At 38.6% G+C, this 26,379-nt stretch overlaps 1 protein-coding gene and 1 non-coding gene across 3 annotated transcripts in view; one reads left to right on the top strand and one right to left on the bottom strand.

Moving 5' to 3' along the window:
- Positions 1 to 25,971, bottom strand: part of SCTR (secretin receptor) — a 92,825-nt gene extending 66,854 nt beyond the window's left edge. Inside the window, exons 1-2 of one of the 2 annotated variants that reach the window (XM_056793754.1) lie at positions 25,486 to 25,971; positions 11,325 to 11,445 (exon numbers count right to left, since the gene is read on the bottom strand). In XM_056793754.1, the coding sequence (XP_056649732.1) occupies positions 11,325 to 11,445; positions 25,486 to 25,548 (184 nt within the window). In that variant the 5' untranslated portion in view covers positions 25,549 to 25,971. The remainder of the gene's footprint in view (positions 1 to 11,324; positions 11,446 to 25,485) is intronic. The other variant, XM_056793755.1, reaches the window with a different exon arrangement.
- On the top strand, positions 13,980 to 14,084 carry LOC130454104 (U6 spliceosomal RNA). The gene has a single exon (XR_008911788.1). It is a non-coding gene; the product is annotated as a U6 spliceosomal RNA (small nuclear RNA).
- Positions 25,972 to 26,379: the final 408 nt, after the last annotated feature.

The following is a 26,379-nucleotide window of genomic DNA, read 5'->3' as shown; positions in this document are numbered from 1 at the left end:
GGGAACATTGCTATCAACCCTCAAATGGAATAGACATAACCATGGTTCCCCTCCCAGGGATCTAGGCTCCATGGCTTGGCCTTCAGAGGATACCCCCACTAGGCACTTGACAGAGTTTGAACCCCAGGTTAGCACAGTGACTTGGATGGTCTGAGAGAATGTGTCTATATTTCTCTGACTGGCATTGGCCATGCTGCCCATTATATTGTGAGACCAGATTCTGGATTCTCCCCCTTCCCTTCTCCCTGATCCTGCCCCCTCCATCCCACTGGTGAATCTGTGATTCTGCTCCAGACATACTTCCAGCCAGATTCACCCACTTCTCCTTCCTATAATTATGTCCTCTCTATAGACCAGGAGTTCTTAAGCTTCTTTACATCATGAACTCCCTCGGTTGTCTGGTGAAGCTATAAACCCCCTTCCCAGAATAATATTTTTAAATGCATAAAATAAAATTCACAGAATTACGAAGAAAACCCAATTATGTTGATATAGGTAGTAAATTGGTGCAGCTAAGTGGCAAGTGGATAAAATTCTGGCTTGGAGTCAGAAAGACTCATCTTCCTGAGTTCAAATCTGGCCTCAGACCCCTTATTGGGTATATGACTCTGGGTAAGTCATTTAACCATGTTTGCCTCAGTTTCCTCATCTGTAAAATGAGATGGAGAAGAAAATGGCAAACCATTCTTTGCCCAGAAAACTTCATGAAGACACAACTGAAATGCTAAACAACAGCAAAAGGTAGCAAATGTATACATAAAAATAAAACTTCATAGATTTCAGGTTAAAACTCCTGCCCTGGTGACAGTGGGAATGTGGTCTGCCTCTAATCAGGGCAAAGGAGGAGAAGAAGAAAAGAAATTCAGTCAAGCAGGCAACAAACAACACTTCTCGGAGGCAGAGCTTTGCTAGAGACAGGTTTGGTTGGGGATTGGAAGGAGGAGAGCAACAGACTTCCTTTAGACCTGTGGATATCTTCAGATGGATGGAGAAGACCCTGTTTGTTTGTTTTTTTAATTTTTTAAAACCCTTACCTTCCGTCTTGGATTGACTCCAAGGCAAAAGAGTGGTAAGGGCTAGGCAATGGGGGTCAAGTGACTTGCCCAGGATCACACAGCCAGAAAGTGTCTGAAGACCCTGTTTTTAAGCTCACAGGGCTTCTACTTTATTGGAGTAGAGATAATCACTGTCCCAGAGAGAGCTCTCCATCAGATAGAGGTAAACGAGCAGAGGCAGGAGTGCTGTTTTCAGAAATTCACATTAAAATACTAACAAAGTATACTTAGAACAGAAAAGGCTGGGGTTTGGGTGACATTTATCTTCTCCCATCAGCCCAGTTGACCTCTTGGAAGGCCCAGAAAATTTAGTTTTGAGATGCTGAGATATGAGATCTGATTGTTTCAAAGGAGTGGGGGAAGTAAATAAGAGGGACAGAGAAAGCTTCTGGGTAGGCTGCAAGATTCACAATTGCACCTTTGAGGCTTGAGTGGTCAAGCCTAGAACAATGGGAACACAGAGCAAACACTGTAGTGAATGTCATGGGAGCAGGCTTGAGATGGGTCTCTCCTTAGTCATCATTCTTCTTGACCTCTTGGTTGCTTCTGACATTTAACCTCTTCCTGGATGTTCTCTTTCCTTGGTTTTTGAGACACTGCTCTCTCCTGACTATTCTCCTACCTTTCTGACATCTCCTCGGCAAATATACAGATCATCATCCATGATCCTCCCTTGGTCATGGACTCTGTCATAAACCATCTCCTCTATCTATATCTACTTGATTAACAATTCCCATGAGTTTAGCTGTTATCCCTAATCAGATAATTCTCAAATCTCCCTATCCAACCCCTATCTGTATGCTGAGTAACTAGGTGCAGTGGATAAAGTGCCACACTTGGAATCAGTTAAGACTCATTTTCCTGAGTTCAAATCCAATCTCAGACACTTACAAGTTGTATTACTATGTCCTTGGCAAATCACTTAACCCTCTTTGACTCAGTTTCCTCTTATGTAAAATGAGTCAGAGAAGGAATGGCAAACCACTCCAGTATCTTTGTCAAGACCCTATTTGAGGTCACAAAGAATTGAACATGATGGACACAACTGAACAATAATCTCCAGGCTGAGCTCCAGTCTTTCTGGACTTTTCCACTTGGATGTCTTATTGGTATCCCAAACACAAAATATATGAAACAGAATCATTATTTCGCTCTTAGCCTTCCTATACCTCCTAACTGTCCTAATTCTGTTAGTGGTACCATCATCCTTCCATTTTCTTAGATTTGTAATTCTCCTTCACATACAGTCCCATCCCATCATTTGCCAAGTTTTATTCATTTTTACCTCCAGAACATCTCTCAGATCTGTTCCTTCTCTTCATTTATACATCCACTGCCCTAGTTCAGGCCCCCATCGCTTCTTGCCTGAACTAATGAAGTAGTCTCTTCATTGGTCTCTCTGTCTCTGTCTCTCCATTCTCTCCTATTTGTGATCCATTTTCTACTCAACTATTAAAACACTATTCCTGGGACAACTAGGTGGCTCAGTGGATGGAGAGTCAAGTCTTGGGTTCAAATATGCTTTCAGTCACTTCTTAACTGTTTGACCTGCCTTCGTGTTGATTCTAAGATAATAGGTAAGGGTTAAAAAAAATCCCTAAGCCACAGGTCTGATAATACCATTCTCCTCCTCAAGAAGTTCCAGTAGTTTAAATTTGCTTTTTTGGATAAAATGCAAATTCCTGTTTGGCATTTAAAATTCTTTACAATCCAGCACTTATCTCCCTTCCCAAATTTTATTCATAGTATTCTCCTTCACACTGTCTATTTCAGTGAAAATGACCTGGGAATGAAGGAAATAAATACTTATTTGTGCTAGGTGTTTTACTTGCTATCTTATTCTGTCCCCACAACAGCCCTGGGAGGTAGGGCTATTATTATCCCCTCTTTTACAGTTGAAGAAATTGAGGTAAAACAGGTTATGTGACTTGCTCAGGATCACATAGTTAGAAAGTATCTGGAGCTGCATTTGAATTCAGGTTTTCTTGACTCTGTAGGACTGGCACTCTAACCATTGTACCACTTCTAAAAATCTATTTATTGTTTCCTTTATAAGACATTTCACCTCTCACCCATGCTTTGGCATGGCATCCCCCCTGTCTAGGATGCAGTCTCTTCTTTCCTCTATTCCTCAGAATCCCTACCTTTCTTCCAGGTTCAGTATAGATACCACTTCCTTCACAACCTTTCCTGCCCCTCCTCAGTTTAATGTTGTTTTGGGGATTAAAGCCCTGTATTTCCTTCCCTATGCCTAAACTTCTCACCTGTGTGACCTTAATCAGCCTTTTGGGGTCTCACTTATATCATCTATAAAACAAAGAGTATAGAGTAGTTGACTTCTGTTGCCCCTTCCACCCCTAGATCAATGAGCCATGATTCCTTCTCAAGATTGCTTTGTATATATTTAGTATTTACTCATCCATGTATGTTTTGTACCACATTCTTCATCCCCCCCTCCCTCCCCAAAGAATGGAAGTCCCTTGAGGACAGAGAAGCTTTTAGTTTTTCCAGTGAGAATCAAGTAAGAAAACATATAAGAATCATTTGGTGAACCTTAAAGCTCTATCGAAATTATTATTAGTTGATTCAACCCAAGCACTCCTTATAGTAGGTACTTAAGAGTAGGTACTGAATAACTTATGTTAGTTAGGTACTTAATAACTGCTACTTAGATATAATGAAGGAGAAGGGCCATCAACAAGTTGTTCCTATGGTCCAATCTTTCCCAAACTCAACTTCTCAATCCTCATTATTTATAAAATTAACTCAGGGATCACTGGGTGCTGGACCTGGAGTATTTGTGGAGAAATAAATCAAGCCCAAGTGACATCTGGAGCAGGAGGGGTGAAGCATGAGCTGGCCTGGGAGGTTATACCAACATGATAAATTATTCCCTGCCCCAATTTCCACCAGGGTGCCCAGTGCCTGCCTTATCTTCCCATGGAGACCCAAAGGGAAAGGTTCCAGTTTGCCTTGGCTCTCCTTCCTCCATCCCTACCTTGCTTATCAGTCATCCAGCTCTTTGTAAACATTAACCCTTTCTTCCCCTGCTTCGGAGCAATAGTGAGCATCTTGCCAGGCTACCCAAAACAAATCAAATAAAAACCCTACAACAGCCTTCCTTCTCTTTCCACTCTTGAGGAAGGAATGTTGCTCTCTATCCCCATCTCAGGGATGTTGTTGCAACTAGCAAGATTCTCCCATAACTCACAGAGGGGCTCAGGGTTCTAAATCTGGAGGTAGAGGATCTGGGTTTGAATCCTGATATTCTTACTCAGAATCTGTGTGACTTTAAGCAAACCTAAATCTCTTGGGCCTCAGTTTTATTATCTATCAAATGAAGGAGTTGTATGGCTTCAAAAGCCCCTTAAAGCACTGAGCCCATGGCCCTACCATCCTCCTTTGGGTTAATGGAAACCTGTTCACTTGCCTTCTTTGGAACAAATCATTCAAACAATCTTACCTGAACTGCAGGTCATATACCCAGGAGCCACCCTGACCACAAGATATAGGTTTGCTGGATGGGGCTATTTTAGTTCATTCTCCCTTTCTTGGTAAAAGACAATCTAGGGCAGGTTCTGCCTAGCAAGGTCCATCAGCCTCAACCCAAAGGACTAACAAGATTTGAAGACAAAGGTTTGAGTACAGGCTCAACTAATTCTCAGTAATTTGATATCAGTCAAGTCACTTACTCTCCCCGAGTCTGCTTCCTCCCCTCCCCAGATAGGATTAACCAGTGGGGATAGTAATACTCATCTCTCTAGGCAATGAGGTAGCACAGAAGGTAGAATACTGAGCCTGGAGTATGTAAGACTCATCTCCCTGAGTTCAAATCTGACCTCAGTTATGTGGCAATTCATTTAGCCTTTTTTGCCTTAGTTTCCTCATCTGTAAAATGAGCTGGAAAAGGAAATGGCAAACCATTTCAATATCTCTGCCAAGAAACCCCAAATGGGGTCATGAAGCAGCAGATGGGAGTGAAAAACAATTGAAGAGCAACAACAATTTTCATCTCAAAGGGTTGTGTTCGACTATTCCTGAGATAAGAGCAGAAGGGCATAGTAGATAGAAAAGTCGATTCAGAATCAGAAAGATCTGGATTCAAGTACTGACTCTCTCTGTCTCTCTGTCTCTCTGTTTCTCTCTCTCTCTCTCTCACATCACACACACAGGATGTGTGACCCTGGGCAAGTCACTAACCTCTGAGTGCTCTAGAACACATCTCTACATTGCAGGGATGGTGTGAAATTTCTACTATACAGAGATTTTTCTATATCAATGAAATCATAGGTCCAGGTCCTCTCCCTTTAGATAATATATGTAAAACTATAAAATACTCTAATGTATTATTATTGTCCTTAAACAGAGTAGGCCTGCACCTAACCAGGTGAGATTTAAAAGGCAAATCTCTTCCACCTCCTCCAAATGATCTCCCTTACTGAAAGTTTCCTAGGAGCTTTTTCCATCACATCTAAAATTTTATACATTAGAAATTCATTTAGGTTCAACAATTTATTTCAAAATGCAAATACCCCAAGGAGAAGAGGAATGTATTGTCATTCATACATAGTTTGATTTAACCGGTTTTGATTTCTTCTGAGGATCTTCAGTCACATGGCAGGAATTTTGATGGGAAGCTATGGATTGGGCAGGATACCAGTAAGGTTTGGAGGGAAGGATGGGAAGAGGAGAACTTTGGCTCTGGGATGGAGAAGGGGGAGGAGAAAGTGAGGTAGATGGGCAATAAAGTCAGTGAGTTTAAGATGTCTATTGGATATTCAGTTCAAGATGTCTGAAAGGCAAATGGAGATATAATACTGGAGATCAGCAGAGAGGTTTTGTTGTTATTGTTCAGTTATTTTTCAGTCGTGTCAGGTTCCTCATGATCTCATTTGGGTTTTCTTGATTAACCTACTATAGTGGTCTGTCATTTTTTTTTCTCCAGTTCATTTTACAGATAAGGAACTGAGGCAAATGGGGTTAAATGACTTCCCAAGGGTCACACAGTTAGTAAATGTCCGAGGTCAGATTTGAGCTCAAAAAGTTGAGTCTTCCTAACTTCTAACCTGGCATTCTACCCACTTAGCTGCCTAGCAAAGAAGTTAAGGCAGAAAAAAATAGATTTGAGAATCACCAGCATAAAGATAGTAATAAAACCTTAGGGAACTTAGGAGATCACCAAGTGAAGCAATACAAGAGGAGAAGAGGGCCCAGGACAGACCCTGTGGGACACTTTTATTTAGAGGGCATGATCTGGATGAGGCTCTAGCAAAGGAGACTGATAAGGAGTGTCAGAGAGGTAATAAGAGAACTAGAAGGCAGTGGTGTTTCTGAAAACCTAGAGAAAAGAGCCCAATAAGGAGAATAGAGTGATCAATGGTTTCCAAGTCTACGGGGTGGTCAAGAAGAATAAGGACTGAGAAAAGGCCATTGGATTTGGCAGTTAGGAAATTATTTGTAATTTTGGAGAGTGCTATTTCCATGGAATAATAATGGAAGTGGGATTTTAGAGTCAAGAAAGTGAGAGGAAAGGAAGTGATGGCAACTATTATAGTTTGTCTTCTCAAACAGTTTAGCCACAAAAGGCAGAAGAAATAGAGGTAACGAGGATGGAAGGATCAAATGAAGGTGTTTTTGATGATGGAGGAGATATGGGCATTTTGTAGACAGTAGGAAAGGAGCCAATAGACAAGGAGAAATTGAAATAATAGAGTGAAGATGATGGGGATGGGGGCAATTTGTTGGAGGAGACAGGATAGAATGAGATAGCTTGGGTGAGTAAAGATTAGGAATAAGACTACTTTTTCATGAGAGAGAAAGATGAAGGGGGACACAGTGGCAGAAGGTGATATGAATTAAGGGAAAGGGAAGAAAAGGAAGCATAGTAGGCAGATTTTTTTTTCTAAAACATAAGGCAAAGATCCTGCATGATTGGGGGAGCCACGGGAGGTTTGAAGAAGAATGAAAAGGTTTGAAAGAGCTTCAATAGAGTCACAATAAAGAAAAAAGGTCCATTTTTACCATTTTCTTGCCATACCTCTGAGAGAGTCCCATCTTGTCATAACCAAAACAACTTAAGATCAGGGGCCAGGGAAGACATTGATTGATTACCTCTTACATCTTCATTGATTACCTTTCACAATTGCTATTACAAGTACTTTAGGGCCCATCTTCATCTCTACTCTGAGCAGAAGGCATTCATCCTCCCACTAAAAAAAAAAAGGATGAAGGCCATCTAATATGACCTCCCTTAACTCCAATTCTCCACCCTTTGAACCCTCTAAATGTCTCTTCCTATTCTCTCCTCCTTCTCAAGGTCCCAGAAGATAAGGCTGGCTTTCCTTCTTGCCAAAACTAACTTATTCAGTCATTCCTTTGATCTGTTCACTTTCTGTCTTCTCCTTGCTCCATTCATCATTCCTTTCTCTTCCTGCATGTCTAGTTTTTCCCTCCTCTACTTTCTTCTATTCAACTCATAAAAATATCCCATACTTTTAAATTTTTTCCTTTATTCTTTTTACCCCTTCAAGATATCAACCAAATATTTTTCTTCCACTTCACTGCTAAAATTATTTTTATTTTAATTATTATTTATATTGTCAATGCATCGATATAAATATCATTTGTTATATTATATATGAATATAGTAAAATTGATAGAAAACAATAAACATTATATTTACTAATTATTATATTTTGTGTAATCTAAAGTCACTGTATCAACTTTCTCACTATGGATTTGTTCCTCATCACCTACCCACCTGTCTTTGGTCAAGGCCATGCCTTTTATAGGGTTAGATTAGCAACCACTCCCTTATGAGACTTTCTTCAGTCTTTGATCCTCCTCGACTTTCTGAAGTATTCAAACCTGTTGACCACTGTTTTCTTCTTAAAGCTCTCCTCTTTCATTCTTGTGACACTGTACTTTACTGATTCTCTACTTAGCCTTCTGTCTGGTCTCCTTTATTGACTCCTCACCTTCTTCTCACACATGAAGTGTAGATAACTCCCAAGGCTTAGTTCTTGGGCTTATTTTTCTTCTCTTTGATCTTTATACTAGCTCCCATATCAATCTTACCTGTAACCATGATCCTCTGTATTGATGACTCCCAGATTACTATCTCTACCCCCAGGAGCTAATCTGAACCACAGTTCTGCATTTTCACCTGCCTGTTAGATATCTCCACTTGGATTTTCCATATATATAAATGGGATATATGAAAAATTCTAGATGTATGAAACCAGAATCATTACTTTCCCTCCAAGAAACCAGCTCCCTTCTAACTTCCATATTTCCACCTATGATACTACTATTTCCCCAGTAACCCCTACTTCCAAGTACTTTCTTTTCTTTTCTTTTAAACTTTACCTTCCATCTTAGAGTCAATACTGTGTATTGGTTTCAAGGCAGAAGAGCTAGACAATTGGGGGTTAAATGACTTGCCCAGGGTCACACAATTAGGAAATATCTGAGCTCTGATTTGAGCCAAGGACCTCCCCTCTCTGAACCCGACTCTCAATCCACTGAACTACCTGGCCACCCCTACTTCAAGTATTTTTTAAAAACCCTTCTTTTCTTCACTTTCTACATCCAATAATTTTCTAAATCCTACCTATTTCTACATCTGTACCATCTCTTCTCTAGTCTTTTATCTAATCATCCACCCATTATTTCTTATTTTGATCTTCCTAAAATGTGTCTGACCATATTATACCCTTCTCTTCCTCCCCATTTAATAAACTCCAGTGGCTCCCTATTATCTTCAGAATCAAATATAAAATCCTCTTTTGGACACTGAAGGACCTTCATAACTCAGGTCCTCCTGTCTCCAGGTCTGGTGCTCTATCCATTCTGCTACCTATCTGCCTCCACCTAGATGCTTTTTTACAATATTAATGCAAGTTGATGTAAGATTCTTGAAGCCAGGAACAATGTCTTCTTTCATTTTTGTGTTCCCAGTACCTAGGACAGTGCATTACTATATACACAAAAAGTGTTTGTCAACCTGAATTGAGTTGAATTATGACACCCTGCATTGAAGAGAATAGAGGGACCCAGGAGGCTTCCTGTGTTTGCTCTGGGGCATGGTTATAAATTGCCCATCATAGCCAGCTAAGTAATTATTAGGGTGACCCTGAGAAGTTCACAAAAAAAAGGAGGAAGACCTTGGGCAAAACTAAACAACCTAGAATAGGAGAAGAGTTAATTTTTTATTTGTGATAAGTGTGCCTGGGCTCAGTGACAGCTCCATAATTGGGACTTCCTGTGACTTTTCTGGAGTTCAAATATTAACCCGCTTCCCTTGATTCTTCCCATAGCATCCCGGGTCCCCACAACTCCCTCTCCAAATAGTCCAGTTCTGAGCAGTTTAACCATTTATTCTGTGATGTCTAAAACAAGGGGACTAGCCCCCATTTATCAACTGTTTGGATAAGAATAGATCCATCTCAGATGATGTTCTTATGCCATGTCACATCTGAAGAGGCAGAAAAACATCTGGATTTTTCTTTGGCTATCACTCCCTCAGTTACTTTTTTCTGGAAAGGTCTGGGGCTCAGACAGTCTTCATAAATTTGGAGATATCTGAGGATATGGTAACTGAGTGTGGAAGTGAGCTGAAGAGGGACATTGCACCCCTTCTTCCTGCCGGGTGACGGGATGTATTCCTCCTCAAACCCACATTCTTGATGTATTAAACTAATATTGTTTGGTCATATCTGCCTCTCTAGGGCCCCATTTGGGTGAAGACACTAGAGTTGTTTGTTATTTTCCTTTCTGGCTCATTTTATATATTAAAAAAACCAAGGCAAACAGGATAAAATGACACATTCAGGATCACATAGCTAATAAGTGGCTGAGGCCAGATTTGAATTAGGAAGATGAGTCTTCCTAACTCTAGGTCCAGCACTCAATATACTACACCACCTATCTGCCAAACGAATATTAACCAGCACGTATATAATGCTTTAAAATTTGTAAAGCACTTTACTTATATACATTATTACAACATCTTTATAAAGTACAAGTATTCTTAACCTCATTTTGCAGAGGAGAAAAATGATACTCAAAACGATGAAGTGACATCCATTGTCATCAAAGACAAAATGATTCTCAGATTATTGATAGGCTCCAATATGTCACTCTGTTAATAGAAAAACAATACTGGCATTTATGCCACTTATATAATACCCACTATGCACCAGGCTCTGTGCTGGGTGCTGGGGGAAGCAAAGACAATTATGAAAGTCTCTGATCTCAAAGAGCTTACATTTTGTAAAGGAAACAGTCCTTATAGATCTAAATATATACAAAATATATTTTAAAAATAAATTCAAAGTAACTGGGGGAAAAGGAGGCCACTAGCAGTTTTAAAGTTGATAAGATGTCTCACATAGATCTCATTTGAGTGTCACACCAACACTCTGAGATAATTATTCTTCCCACTTTCCTGATGAAAAAACTGATGGACAGAGAAATTAATGGCTTGCCCATGGTCACACATCTAGTATCAGAAGTGAGATCTGAATTTAGGACTTCCTGACCACAAGTCCAGAACTCCATCCAATTCTCCATACCATCTCTGTCTCTTATAACTACCCAAGCTGGCTCTTACTCTATCACTTCATTTTACATATATTTGAATAGGGGCAGGCTCTACCACATTAACACTTTATTTTTAGACTTTGTTCTTTCTATTGGTAGTTTTAGAGAAAAACATCACTATCCAGACTTTGGTTGGCATGGCAGTGGTGTTGTGATATGGAAGCGGTTATGTTCGATGGGAGATCTTTCTTTTTTTCCTTTTCTTTTGTTGAAATCATCAATTTAGTGGTATTTTTTTTACCTTTACCTTCCATTTTAGAATCAATACCATGCATTAGTTCCAATGCAGAAGAGCAACAAGGGCAAGGAATGGAAGTTAACATGATTTGCCCAAGGTCATATAGCTAGGAAGTGTCTGAGTCCAGATTTGAACTTAGGACCTCATCCCTAGGCTTGGCTTTCTATCCACTGAGGGACCTAGCTAGTGGGAATACTTGTGCAGAAGTTAGATTATGAAATAAACAGGCTGCACCTCTGCAGGCCGTGTGAACAGAGCACTAGGTATTATCTGATTTGCAGGATGCATATAGACCATCCAACTGCATCCTTAAAGACTACAAGGAGGATTCCTTGATCAGAAGAATATCCACTTGGATAAATCATCTACATAGAGTCAATGAACTAACTAAATGCAAAAGAATAATGCAACAAAAGTTTGCCCTGTACCTGATATGGGCTGCTCATTTTCAGAGTTGTTCTTCCATTCTTTTGACAGTTCTTGAAGACACTGTTCTTCCTCCTTCTGCAGCATTTGGAGCACATCACAGAGAAGAGGGGGAGCGCCAACCTGTAATTTCCAAAGCCAAATATTCTGATCACCATTTTTCTATCACATGATCATGCCCCGCTTCTGTAGACAATGTCCCTTGGAAAGGTGGTACAATCAATACTCCATTATGTAAATTGAAGTTCATTAAATCAAGTTAACTGACATTTATTAAGTGCCTAGTTTGTGCAGACATTGACATAAAGGCAAAAAAAAAATCCCTGCCCTCAAGGAGTTCACAGTCTAATGGGAGAGACAAGATGAAAACAACTATTTACAAACAAGATAGATATAGGATAAAGGAATAGATAGAGATATAGGATGAGGCCACTAGGTAGCACAGTGAATAGAGCACCAGACCTGCATCAAGACAACCTGGGTTCATAAATGGTTTCAGACACTACCTAGTTGTATGGCCCTGGGCAAGTCACTTTACCCCCAATTGCCTAGCCCTTGCTGTCCTTCTATCTTAGAACTGACATTTAGATACTCAACTAAGAAAGAACGTAAGGGTTTTTAAAAAAAGACATAGGATAAATTGAAGATCATTAACAAAGGAAAGGCATTAGCATTAAGGGGGATCAGGACTATTTACAGAAGGTATGATTTTAGCAAGGACATGAGGAAAATCAGTGAAAATACCCAGGAGTAGGAAGATGGGAGTATCTTGTACAATAAAACAGCATGGTGGCCATTGTCTTGGCATGGCAGAATACTGGAGGAAAGTAAGGTGTAAGACTTATCCGAAGCAAATCTTATTTTTAAGTGTGTCAGTGGCACCTACCCCAATTAAACACTTGTTTTGTTGCCATCTCTACAGACACTCAATTAGTAACTTTTACCACTTGGTCTTTTCCATTTCAGCTTTGCTGACATCTCAACTTCCTTTGTTTACATTATATGCAGACAAGTTTTCATAACATAAACACTTAACCACTTCTCCTGTTCCAGTATAATCTGAGATTAAGTTGGATAAATATACATAGTTTCCTTTATTTGGGGGGTAGGGTTAGAGAAGATGGGAAACAAAAGGTGGCTCTTCTTGACTTGGATTTTCACTGGAGGACTTCATTATTTTGCTAGATCTGACTTCCCTAGAAGTTTTTTAATTCTTTCTAGAAGCCACATTTAGTCATTTAAATGTAAGTATGTGTACTGTTTGAAATAGGTGCAATCTAAATCATGTTAAAATACTTGTTCAGTCTGGAAAGATGGATCAAAAAGAGCTAGTGGAGTGGGGGACATTGGATTAGAAATTAGGGGAGGACAGAAAGGTGGCTCAATGGATTGAGAGCCAGGTCTAGAGATGGGAGGTCCTGGGTTAAAATCTGGCCTCAGACACTTCCTAGCTGGATGACCCTGGGCAGGTCACTTAACCCCCATTTCCTAACCCTTACCACTCTTCTACCTTGGAACCAATACATACTATTGTTTCTAAGACAGAAGGTAAGGGTTTTATTTTAGAAGAAGAAATAAGAAGACCTAGGTTCAAAACCTATTTCTGATGCCTACAGAAAATGTGATCTTGAGAAAATCACAGCCCATTTCTTGGGCATCATTTTCCTCATCTCTAAAATGAAGATGATGAACTAGATGGTTTCTAAGGACTATTCTAGTTCCAACAACTTCTAGTTTCAATTTCTATGACTGTTTTCCTGCAAGAGGGAGACTGTGGATTAAGTCTACTAATTTTGTTATCTGTTGCACAATTTATAAGTGATCAGAATTGGTATTTAAATCTAGGACTTTTTGATTCTTAGACCTACTCTCTTCTTAATTCTCTGCATTGCCCAGTTCCTATAGACATCCAAGTTGACATTTTCTCTATCAGTATATTTCTCATAAACCCCAATGAAGTAGGCTCTAGCATAATTTTAATACTTCTTGTTTAGGCCTGATTCTTTTTATATGTTGTTGCAGGGGAAAGGATGTCTTCCTAGACTGTGATTAGCACAATGGTAGTGGTGGAAGTGGTGTGGGGGAATAGGCTATGGGGTAGATGAGGAATCTATTACCTTTATCAACTGTCAAATTTTTGTTCTCTTAACTATGATTTCTCTTTGGTGGCAAAAAGACTCCATGGATCATCTATATAGACATGCCTACTTGCCACCATACATAAGTGGTACCACTTTGCAAGAGATGGAATAAGAAATTCCATATTGAAAGATTTGTGGAGGCCAGAAATTAAATTAATCTGCTAAATAATAATGAATGAATCAATAAATATTTACTAAGTGCCAGCACTGTGTTAAGTGCTAGGGATACAAAAAAGAGGCAAAAGATAGTCTCAGTCCTCAGGGAGCTTACAATTTAGTGGGAGAAACAATATGCAAACAAATATATACAAAGCAAGCTATAATATAGGATAAATAGAAAGTAACTAAAAAAATAGAAAGCCTTAGAATTAAAAAGGGTTGAGGAGAACTTCTTAACATAAGTCCTAGGAAAATCAGTCCATAAACTTTATATACTAGCCACATTTGGGAGGAAAACAAAGAAAAATAAAGTGAAAAAATTTGTATTTCTGACAAAAAATGTAAATATTTGCTTTGGCTCACTTCAGCAGCACATATACTAAAATTGGAACAATACAGAGAAGATTATAATGGCCCCTGCCATAGAATGACACGCAAATTTATGAAGTGTTCCATATTTTTTTAGAAGGAAAGCAACAAACTGGGAAACATTTTTATAACAAAACTCTCTGACAAAGGTTTAATATCCCAAATATATAAGGAACTAAGTCAAGTTTACAAAAAAAAAAAAATCAATCCATTTTCCAACTGACAAATGGTCAAGGGATATCAATAGGCAGTTTTCAGCTGAAGAAATAAAAACTATCAATAATCACATGAAAAAGTATTCTAAATACCTCTTGATTAGAGAAATGCAAATCAAAACAGCTCTGAGATACCACCTCACACCTAGGAGATTGGCCAATATGGCAGCAAAGAAAAATAATAAATGTTGGAGGGGATGTGGCAAAATTGGGACACTAATGCATTCCTGATGAAGTTGTAAATTGGTCCAACCATTCTGGAGGGCAATTTGGAATTATGCCCAAATGGCTTTAAAAGATTGCCTGCCCTTTGATCCAGTCATAGCCCTGCTGGGTTTCTACCCCAAAGAGATAATAAAGAAAAGGATTTGTACCAAAACATTCATAGCCATACTCTTTTTGTTGGCAAAAAAAAAAAATGGAAAATGAGGGGGTGTCCATCAATTGGAGAATGGCTGAACAAATTGTGGTATCTGTTGGTGATGGAATACTATTGTGATGAAAGGAATAATGAACTGGCAGAATTCCACATTAACTGGAAAGACCTCCAGAAATTGATGCAGAGTGAAAGGAGCAGAACCAGGAGAACACTGTACACAGAGACTGATACATTATGGCACAACCAAATGTAATAGACTTTTCTACTAGCAGCAATGCAATGATCTAGGACAATCCAGAAGAACTTATATGAAAGAATATCCACATCCTGAGAAGGAACTGTGGAAATAGAAAGGCAGAAGAAAATCATAGGATCGATCACATGGTTTGATAGGGATATAATTAGAGTTAGTAAGTTACATGAACATGTTTATTTTGAATGTAAACTCTTATGACAAAGGGGAGTGCCCCCTAATTGGCTTTTTTTGTCAATGAGACTACCAATCATTGGTTTTGCTCTCTCTCCCTTTTTTTTCTTTCTCTCTTATCCCCAAATTATTGTAATTTCTTCTTAGATAGTGCAATGATGTATGCACCTCTAGCCAAAAGATCTTTAGAGATACAATCTAGTTATGTGAAATGATTCATTGGGGAGACTAGGCATGTAAATCTGGGAGATTTCAACATGCTTTTCTCCCAATAGAATCACAGGGGGGTAGATTGTGAAGAGATAATTAAACTCTTTTTATTTTTAGTGTGATCAATCAGCAACCTTTAATTTAATCAATCAAGAATTTAAAGTACCCATACTTAACACTTAGTAAGTCACTAAGTAAGAGAGTTCACAAGTCACTTACTAGGAAAAAAATTTCACACCCCCAAAGGCCACAAGCACTGTCCCCACCACCCCACCACCACCCACCCACCCCCGATAGACAGTGCTAGGCAAATTGGGAGGTTGTGATTGGTTCCTGTGAAGTGGGAAAGAGACAGGAAGTGACATGGAAAAAGGACTATAAAAGATGAGATGGAGGAGAAGATTGATTCCTTCCTTCCATGGCTCTTTGGCAAGGACTCTCTGTCTGTCTCTGTCTCTGTCTGTCTATCTCTGTCTGTCTGTCTGTCTGTCTGTTTCTCTCTCTCTCTCTCTCTCTCTCTCTCTCTCTCTCTCTCTCTCTCTCTCTCTCTCTCTCTCTCTCTGCTTCAGACTCTCTCTTTAACATGAGCTTTAGTGAGATTTTTGCCAGTCTTAGCCTCATGTGCCCTGTGTCCTGGCTCTGCATATTTCTGCTTCCTAATTAGGACTTTGAATTCTGGTGAGATTCACTTTTGAATTTGCATTTGTGGTCTAGAGATATTAGGATCAGGATATAGGGTATTTTTAGCTAGGTGGCTTTTTTCTACCTCTTTCTTATATTTCCTACTTTCCTATCTTTACCATGTTGTAAATAAAAGCTGCTAACAGTCCTTTTGACATAAGAAGTTAATTATTTTTTATTAATGGTGACCACAACAATAATTTTTTAAATTCTTATATTTGTCAAACCCATTTCAATCATTACATGTTTTAATGTTAAAAGATCACTTTATTGCAAATATAAATAACAATGAAAGAGGTTTTGAACAATGATACATGTATAACCCAATGGAATTGCTTGTTAGCTCCAGGAGGGGGGAGCGAAAAGGGGTGGGAAAAATCATGAATCATGTAAGCATGGAAAAGTATTCTAAATAAATTTTAGAAAATAAAATAAAAGGTAAAAAAAATACATGTTAGATCTATGGATAAGAGAAGAGCTTATGACCAAATAAGAGATAGAAAGTATTATGAAATATAAAGTGAATAATGTTGATTATATGAAACTAAAAAGCTTTTGCACAAGTAAAATGAATGCAGTAAAAATTAGAAGGAAAATAGGAAACTAGGAGAAATTTTTTTTTTCACAGCAACTTTCTCTGATAAAGGCCTCATTTCTCAAATATATAGGGAACTGAGCCAAATTTACAAAATAAGAGCCATTCTTCAGTTGATAAATGTTCCAAGGATGCAAACAGGAGTTTTCAGAAGAAGAAATTAAAGCAATCAAATAGTCACATGAAAAAATGCTATAAATAACTACTGATTTAAGAGAAATTTAAAATTTAAATTTAATAAATAAAATTTAAATTTAATAAATAAAAAATGTAAGGATGTACCACCTTACAACCATCAGATCTGCTAACATAACAAAAAAGGCAAGCAATACATGCTGGAGGAGATATGGAAAAACTGAGACACAAATGCACTGTTTGTGGAGTTGCTACCAAGTCATACTATTCTGGAGAACAATCTGGAACTATACCCAAAGGACTATAAAATTGTGCATCTCATTTAACCTAGGAATACCACTACAGGGTCTATATCCTAATGAAATTCAAGAAAAGGACAATGGATTTATTCATATGAAAATATTTATATCAGCTCTTTTTGTGGTAGCAAAGACTTGGAAATAAAGGGGATGCTCATCAATTGGGGAATGGCTAAACAATACTATTGTGGTATAAGAAATGATGAAGGGGATGGTTTCAGAAAAACCTGGGAAGACTTAAATGAACTGATGCAAAGTGAAATGAATATTGCACATAGTAACAACAATATTGTAAAGATGATCAATTATGAAAGATTTAGCTATTCTGATCAAGACAATGATTTGTGATAATTACAAAGTACCTGTGATGAAAAATGCTTTCTACCTCCAGAAAGGATCAATGAACTCTGAATGTATATTAAAACATTTTTTTTATTTTATTATTCTTGGGTATATTTGTTTTTTTTTTTTTTGTTTGGTTGGGTTTTTTTGCTGGGGGAGAAGTTGGCCTTTGTTTTCTTTTGTAACATGGCTAATATGAAAATGTTTTATATGATTTCTCATATATAATCAAAATAATATTGTTTGTTTTCTAAAGGAGGGAAAGAGATGAGAGGGAGGAAAAGAGTTTGGAACTCAAAAAAATGTAAAACATGTAAAACCTATACAAAATTGCTTACCATCTCAAGAGAGGGAGAATGGTGGGGAGGGTGGGAAGGAGGGAAACATTTTGAACTGCAGTTCAATCTTGCAATATGATCTTGCAGTTGATTATCATTACAATATTGCTCTCACGGTTGAAGAACTTTTATAGACCTTTAATGGTCCTCAGAACTATTGCCTTAGAGAGCCCATTTTCCTCCCAATCCTGATACTACCTGTTCTTCACCTTTTCCCTTAAACCTCTGCCTATGAAGGCCATACTCATTTCTTTCTTCTCTAAACTCCTCTTACTGTCTACATCCTCACCTTTGCATTCAATAATGTATCTATCATCTTGCTTTGTGTGGCACATCATAGTCTTGTCTCCTCAACAAAATTTGATGCTCCTTATGGGTAGGAACTTTATCTTCATTTTCTGTATGTCTTTCATGGTACTTAGTGCTGTATTCCGAATATAATAGAAATGTAATACTTGTGGAATCGATGAAAATCCAATAAAGTTCTTTAGTGGATCGGGAATATGCTATCATGGACCCTATTAGAGAGTTCACATCTCTGCTGATTTAAAAAGAGCTTGGTATATTTTAATAGTTGATTAGTTTTCATTTCTATTTGTTCTTTATGACTGAACATGAAAATTATCTCTGTAGGGGCTGAAAAAAATTAACATGTTCTTAATAAATATTTGGGATTTTGTTGAGATGATTAGATAATCTCTAAGGTTCCTCCCAGTTCCAAATCTATGACTGGCTAACTTTTACCTGCTTTTCCTTAGAAGCTGCCCTTACTATCCCCAGGACAATTCCCTATATTTACAGTAATAACAGCTGACTTTTATATACTACTTTCAGCTTAAAAGCCCTTTACATACATTATTTTATTTAAACCTCACAGTGATCCATTGAGGTAGACATTCTGGGAAATATTATCCCCAGTTTACAAATGAAGAAAGGACACAAAATAGAGTGAATTCCCAAAGATAACACAGCTACTAAGTATCACAAGAAGAATTCAAGTTCAGGTCTCTTCTAAGCAAAGCATTTTGAGATTTTCATTATACTAATTCTGAATGAATATAGTTAGAATGATATTACTGTTTTTCTCTTCATTTCTTTTTTTGAAGGAGTTTTATTTCCTTTATCATTGAGACCTAAATTGATTCATTATTTGGAAAAGGAGCATTCTTTAAAGTTGAAGGATTAGGGAGAAAATGATTGAAGTCTGTAAAATCATGAAAAAGAGTGAACCAAATTTGGTTTTGTTGCTTTTCAGTCATTTTGGTCATGTCTGACTCTTTATGACCCCATCTGGGTTTTTCTTCCCCCCCCCCCTTAATTTATTTATTTACTAAAAACCCCACTAGGTGTTTTCTTGGCAAAGATAATAGAGTGGTTTGCGACTTCCTTCTTCGTTTCATTTTACAAATGAGGAAACTGAGGCAAACTAGGTTAAGTGACTTGCCCAGGGTTACAAAGCCGGTAAGTGACTGAGGCCAGATTTGAACTCAGAAAGATGAGTTTTCCTGACTCCAGGTCCAGCACTCTATCAAATGTACCATCTAGCTATGCCTAGATTTGATTTATCAAGCCTTAAAACACTAGAATGATAGGGCTTCCCTTGCCACTAAGAACACAGTAGTTTAATCAAAAAAATAAAAAAAATCATATTAATTTACACAATATGAAAAAAACTTGTGAAATGTGTTCATTTTAGAGGTTAAAAAGATCCTGGCAGAATTTAGGCAAATTCACAAACCCTGGAACAATTTAGTAAAAGTAGAGATGTCTGAAGTATGCCCTTATTATCTTCTCACACTTAATTATTAAGTAAACTAACAATTAGTGATGGAATGAAGACAATCAAATGTCTCCTTGTGAGACAGAAACCTGGACTAGAAAGACTACGTATGACCTAGGAGAGTCATTTGATGTTCTTATGGTCCTGGTCCTCACTAATCACAGCCAACCTCTTGTTTGTCATGTAATCATCAGACCGACAGGATCTAACCATTCAGGGTTTTTCCATGAATTATGTGCTTCTCCAGGTGAGCCCCAGTGAAGGTCAGTGGCATGCAATCTTAGCTTGTTAAAGTGTAGTAATGAGCATTTAAATTAGGTAATGAGAGATTGGAGGAAGGGATGAGGCTCAAATGCAGCTCTGATCCAGAGTGCTTAATTTGACTTTTTATCAGGTTTCAAAGAGTCTGATTTGATACTTAATGAATGAAATTATTAAATGAAGGAAGACATAGCTAATTCATTGACCAATTGCCAGGAAAGCTCATGATGGCAGCAGGAAATAGGGCTGCAATCGCAGTTCAAAAAGGCATAGAGACAAGTGGCAAAAAGGGTACTGAGGCAGATGGCACTGGGATGTGGGTGGATGGAATGATGAAGAGAAGCAGGTAGGTAGCCTGGGGAAGAGGAGGTAGAGAAAGAGAGTCTCACTTGTGTAACCATGGATTGAGTTGGGAGCCCTAGGGAGCATGGAGAATGCTCAAGGGGCAGGAGCTTTAGGACTCATTTTTAAAGGGTTTTGGAGGGAACACATCAACTCATCACATCACAACAATTAAGTTTTACTGATAAGTTGGAAATGATTGTTGAAACTTAAAAAAAAAATTTTTAATCCTTATCTCTTTTTTTTAACCCTTACCTTCCATCTTGGAATTAATACTGTGCATTGGTTCTAAGGCAGAAGAGTGGTAAGGGCTAGGCAATGGGGTTAAGTGACTTGCCCAGGATCACACAGCTACGAAGTGTCTGAGGTCAAATTTGAAACCAGAACCTCCTGTCTCTAGGCTTGGCTCTCAATCCACTGAGCTACCCAGCTGTCCCCCAAGTGGTTCAATTGAAAAAAAAAATATGATCTAGCAGTGGAAATTACACTGGAAAAGATTCATTACCTTCTACTTGCTGCTGCACCCTTAAAACCATGAGATCTTTCCATTTGGCTTACAAATTAAACATCTATTTTGTTCCCCACCATTAGAATGTGAGCTCCTTGTTAAAAGAGACTGTCTTAATATTTTACTTGTATTCCCATTACCTTCTTCTATATAGTAAAAATCTAAATAACACACTCACTCATCCATTCATTCATGTCAGGCAATTTCCAACAGCTTAATGAATCAAAGCATCTTATGTATATCTACAAACAGGAAAAGAAAGCATTATGCTCAAAAGAACTCAAGATATCGACTAGATTTAGATTTTTCCTTATCTAGGAATCCATCTGAAAAACAAGCAGTTACTGGGAAAAGGGCATGAATTTAAGGATTACACCAGGGTCACTTAGAGGATACTTGACTTTAACAGCTGGACAACATTTTCCAGGGCACAGGAATATATACTTTGTGGGAAAAGGGGTAAAGAACAAGAATCCTGTGCTACATGCTTGCTTCAATAAATGGGAAAAAGTTAATCTAAAAATAAAAGTAGCCAAGCTGCTTCTTTAAAATCTAGTTCATAGGGTTGTTGTGAGGCAAAAGCTTTGGAAAACTTACATCAATTGAATTATCATGAGTTATTTTGTTATTTGTTCCCCAGTTGGCAAGCACTAAGTCCTTCAATTATTTTATATTCTCCTAAAATCACATTATCAGTATTACAAGTAGAACCCTATAATGACACAGTATTCTTATTACAAAGCTATGCTACACATCAAGTCATATTAACAAGGGCATACAAGATAAGCCCACCAAAGCCCAATTTAAGTCAGGTGCTAGGTCTATGAAGGAAGGAAGGAAAAAAAGAAGGGAGGGAGGGAGGAAAGAAGGAAGGAAGAGAGAAGAAGGAATGAAGAGCATGAAGAAGGAAGGAAGGAAGCAAGGAAGGGAGAGAGGAAAGAAGGAAGGAAGAGAGAAGAAGCAATGAAGAGCAGGAAAAAGGAAGGAAGGAAGCAAGGAAGGAAGGGCAGGAGGAAAGAAGGGGGGAAGGAAATAAGGGAAGGAGGGAGGGAGAAGGAGGAATGAAGAGCAGAAAGAAGAAAGGAAGAGAGGAAGGAAGGAAGAAAGGAAGCAAAGAAGGAAGGAAGGAAAGATGCACATTTATTATGTAGAAAACACTGCTAAACACTGGGCATACAAACAGAAAAGCAGAGTCAGACATGTTCTAAAGGAACATTCTCACATTCTAATAGGAGAAGAAACACTTATAGATGGTTTCAGTTGTAAATCATATAGAAAGGCTCTGTGATCCTTGGGGTATAGCAGTAAAGCATCTGGTAATGCATCTTCCTTCATATCATTTCCAGTAATAAAGACATTTTGGATTTCTGACATTGAAAGCCTTGACAGTACTAAGAACTTTCAATAATAAGAAAATTGTTTTCCAGATTTGTAGTAGCTGTGGCAGCTAGGGAGTCTTTGACTGCTGTGCCTAGTAGAAGGAGTTAGGTCAATCTCCCCGGTGGACTGGAAGGAAGGCCAGCGATCTGACTAGGGATGAGGGTTTGAGGGTTGCTGATATTCCCAAAATTCTTAGACTTGACTGCCCATGGATAGCATAGTCATCTTATCAGTATTTACAAGTGGTTCTCCTACATTACTACTTCTATGTATTTCTTCATAACTTGATAAATATTGGATATATTTTTGAAAATCAGAAAAGTATGCTTTATTATTTTTTATCAGCAGCATCTTGGAGATTATAGAATTGAAGAATTAGAAAGGATCTGAGCAGTCCTCTAGTCCAGTATCCACCCATACAAAATATGGAGGCCATTTTAAGCTATTCTCATTCTGAATATCTACATTATATTTTTACTCCACTTTGTCCTTTCCTTCTTCCTTGAGAAATGAATTACTGTAACTGTCTCCTCTGGAGAAAAGGCATGTAGTTTAACCAAGGAAACTTGGTCTCTAGTGACCCTTTAAAAAGAATTCTCAGCCTTAGTTTGTCATTGGGGGTGGAGGGAAGTGAGTACCAGCTCCACATATATTCCCCAATTCTTGAAATGTTTTAAAAGTTTCATGTATTTAAATTCACTTTGCAACCTATAACCCCACAGGGGAAAGAGAAGAAGGAGAAAAAAAAAGCAAACTCCCTAAACCACTGTACAATGGCAAAAGCTAAGGAATTTTCCATTCAATTTAATTCAATTCAAAAAATTTTTATTAAGTATGATCTCTATGCTAGTCAATGTGGGGAACATAAATAAGTATAAGGCAGTGGGTGGCTAGGTGGTACAGTGGATAGAATAACAGGCCTGAAATCAAGAAGACTCATTTTCTTGAATTCAAATCTGGCCTCTGATACTTATTGGTATGTGACCCTGGGCAAATTGCAACCCTCAGCTTCCTCATTTAAAAATGAACTGGAGATGAAAATGGCAAACCACTCTAGTATTTTTGCCAAGAAAACTCCAAACAGGCTCATGAAGAATCAGACACAACTAAAATAACTGAACAACAACAAAATGGCTCTGTTTTTTCATTATAAGACCTCCTAATCTAGTTGGATAAATTATTTAATGACATGTGAAACCATTAAATAGCAATGAAACAATATATGAATAAGTGTCCCAATATCCTCCCCATTAAGTTGGATAAGCTGCTATAACAAAATGTGTGGTATAACAGGCTAAGCAGGAGATATGGGTTCTAATACTAACTTGTTTTAAGTCCTTAAAGCTAGAAGGATCCTTAGAGATAATTCAACATTCTAATACTCTCATTTCACAGATGTGAAAATAGAAGCCCAAAAGAGTGGAATGGTACTTGGCTACTTTCCCAGGATCACATTTAGTGCCTGGGTACTTCAGCTTCTCAGGCCTCAGTTTCTTCATATGTAAAATGCTAGTAGGTGAACATTTAGATTATTTGGAAAGTCCCTTCCAGTTTTGATTCCCTATGAAGATAAAGGCATCATTTTACAATTTGGTCTGGAGCTTATTCTTGACATAATAGAGAAGATTTGCTTTCCCACCTGGGATATAAAACTAAAATCATGCGTTAGTCTTCTATTTTATTCATTTCCTCTGTACTGAAGAGAAAAGCAGATTTTAAAAATCTTTCTATTAATACAATCCCCAATGTGCTTTCAACAACATCTCTCACAATGTGATTGTCCAGAATGGCTTAAAAGAGAGACTTTGAAGAATAATAATAGAGCTATAAACCTTAGTAGTTTTTTTGTTTGTTAAAACAAAAAAATTCTAAAACCAGTGTCATCTAATGTTTTATTTTGTTTAGTTGAGCTTTGTTTCTGTTTAAAATGGTTTCCATTAATCTAGCAGTAGGTCTTGGTATATTAATAGCATTTCTAGTTCAGCTTTCTTCAGTGTGTATCATTTAAGACATATCATCATGTATGTCTTTGAATTCTTCATATTCACAGATCATTCTAGCTCTTTCTAAATTTCTAAATGTGATTGCTTAGATATCCCCAATTAGTCTCCAGTGATAGAAAACCTGATATAAAAAGGCAAGAAGGAGATGTGGAGGCACCAAGGTTATTCACTTGGACAAACCATTGTTCCATTTTAAATTCCCAATTGGTTTTGAATCACCCTAACTCATCCATAGAAGTATTTTGTTGTATGAGGTGGGTTTTGTTGTTGTTTGCTTGTGTGTGTGTGTGTGTGTGTGTGTGTGTGTGTGTGTGTGTGTGTGTGTGAGAGAGAGAGAGAGAGAGAGAGAGAGAGAGAGAGAGAGAGAGAGAGAGAGAGAGAGAGAATGTGTGTAGCCAGTTTGAGAATCAGCAGAAATGTTATGATGACCTCTCTCCATTTTCATTGAAGAGTGGGGATGGGAGGTGGTGGGCATTTGGCAGTGAGCTTAATCAAGGTTGCAGGTGAGCTGAAAACATTAACCAGAATAGCTATGCATGACTGACTTCTGCAAGAATGTCACAGACATGCCAACTTAAAAAAAAAAACAAAGAACTTTCCTGGCACAGAAATTGACATTGAAGTTATTGATCGAGTTTGCCCTGTGGGGGTTCTCTCATACTCATCCGTAGAAGAGACAAGGTCACAATTGACTGCAAGAAGACTGTCAGTGAAAAATCAAGAAAGACTTTCCTGGATGTCAGGGTTCCAAACTACTAAGAGGAGGATTTTTGTTCATTAGTGACTTTTCTGAATAGAGTGCAATCTTTATTATGAAATGATTTTGGATTTCCGTGCTTCCCAGAGTTAGGTCTCCAAGCTATGGGAGCCAATGAATAGAGAACTATTGGTTAGCTTTTACTGGCACTGATTAATCACTCTGGTTAACAAAATCTACATGGTGAAGCAGGCAAATTCACCTATGAGAGAAGAAACAAGCGTCCTTTCACACCACCCTGGGCTTTCTCATACTTTCTGGCTGATTCTTCAACCCAATTTGTTCAAGCTAAATGTTTCCCTGAAGGTTCATCAGGGTCCAAGTCAGTCAAACAGAAAGATTTATTTAACATGAGGAAAGGGAGAGAGAAGCAAAAAGAGGGGAGAAAGAGAAACAAGAAAAGGAGAGCGAGGAAAGATAGCTAGAGAAGGGAGAGAATTAGGAAAGGGGGTAAAGCAGAGGAAGAAAAAAGAGGTGGAGAAAAAGAAAGGGAGGACCAAGGGAGAGAAAGAAAGGGAGAAATGGAGAGGGAGAGAGTGAACAGGAGTATTACTAAAAACGTAGTCTTGTGACGGCCTTTTGTCAAAACACACTGGCGTAAAAACTAAGATCTAGTTGTTTTTGTTTTTGTTTTTTTTACCCAAATTCGAAACTGCTCTGGGTGCTAAAAGTTTCCCAAATCAATTACCCAACTTTACCAGCCGGGTGCTTCTTGCCCAGGCTGCAGGGTTGAAACTTGCCAAACAGAAGTATGGAATCCCATCTAAAAGGGTGGGAAGGTAGAGGTGGGAGGAGAGGGGGTTGAATCCTCTTTGACCGAGGAAAGCGATGATGACACTTACGGTTAGCGCAGCCCACGAGAAGATAATCAACCACAGGTTGCTGGTCTGCATGGTGGTGGCCATAGACTTGCACAGGCAATCAGTCTCATCCCAGAGGGGACGTCACCAACAGCTGCTACCTGACCCCCGGCTATTCGCATGAGTTCACTTTCCCCACCTTGTTCCCCGGCGGAGAGAGAACAAATTTGTCTTGGGCGGCATGCCGGAGCCTCTAGCAGAGTCTGTGCCAGTCCCGGTACGTTCTCTGAGCCGCGCTGGGATTCTGTGGCTCCGCTGGCCCCAGCTGCTGCTGTTCAGTTACGCCTCTTGGCCCATTGATTAGGAAAGCCGCGGTGAGACGTCAGTGACCAGTCTCTGCAGCGGCTCAACCTATCAACAAGTAAAGACCGCCGAGAGCTTAGGAGGGAGGGAGAGAGGAGGGCAAAGTGATGGAGCCCCTTCCTGCTGGATAATCAATCTCCCAGGGGGAATGGATCTGTCGGAAGCACAGGCTATCCCAGCCTCTGTCTCTCCAAGTCTTGAAGGAGGGGCAATGAATAAGAGTTAAGACCAGAAGGAACCTTGGAGATCAATCTAGTCTGAAACCTTTGCAGGTAAGGAGACTGAGACCCGCAGAGGCCAAGTGACTTCTTGATGATCACTAGCAGAGCTAGTTTGAACCCAGTGCTTTTTCCCCCGTTACATTAGATCACGTAGCCTTTTATGAAGACCTACTTTCCTTTCTCTTATGAAGACCACCGACCTCCCTATTTGGATGCCCAGAAAATCTACTAATAACTAATATGGAGTCTGGAGAACTGAGCACCACTTTCACCCATCTCTCTATGATGCTTCTTGTTATTTTTAGGCAAATCACCTCATTGTCTGCATCTCAGTTTCCTTATCTATCCCACT

The sequence above is a fragment of the Monodelphis domestica genome, chromosome 4, assembly GCF_027887165.1.
Source record: "Monodelphis domestica isolate mMonDom1 chromosome 4, mMonDom1.pri, whole genome shotgun sequence".
NCBI lineage: Eukaryota > Metazoa > Chordata > Mammalia > Didelphimorphia > Didelphidae > Monodelphis > Monodelphis domestica.
Note: the sequence above shows the minus strand (reverse complement) of the source record. Positions and strands in the feature narration are given on the sequence as shown.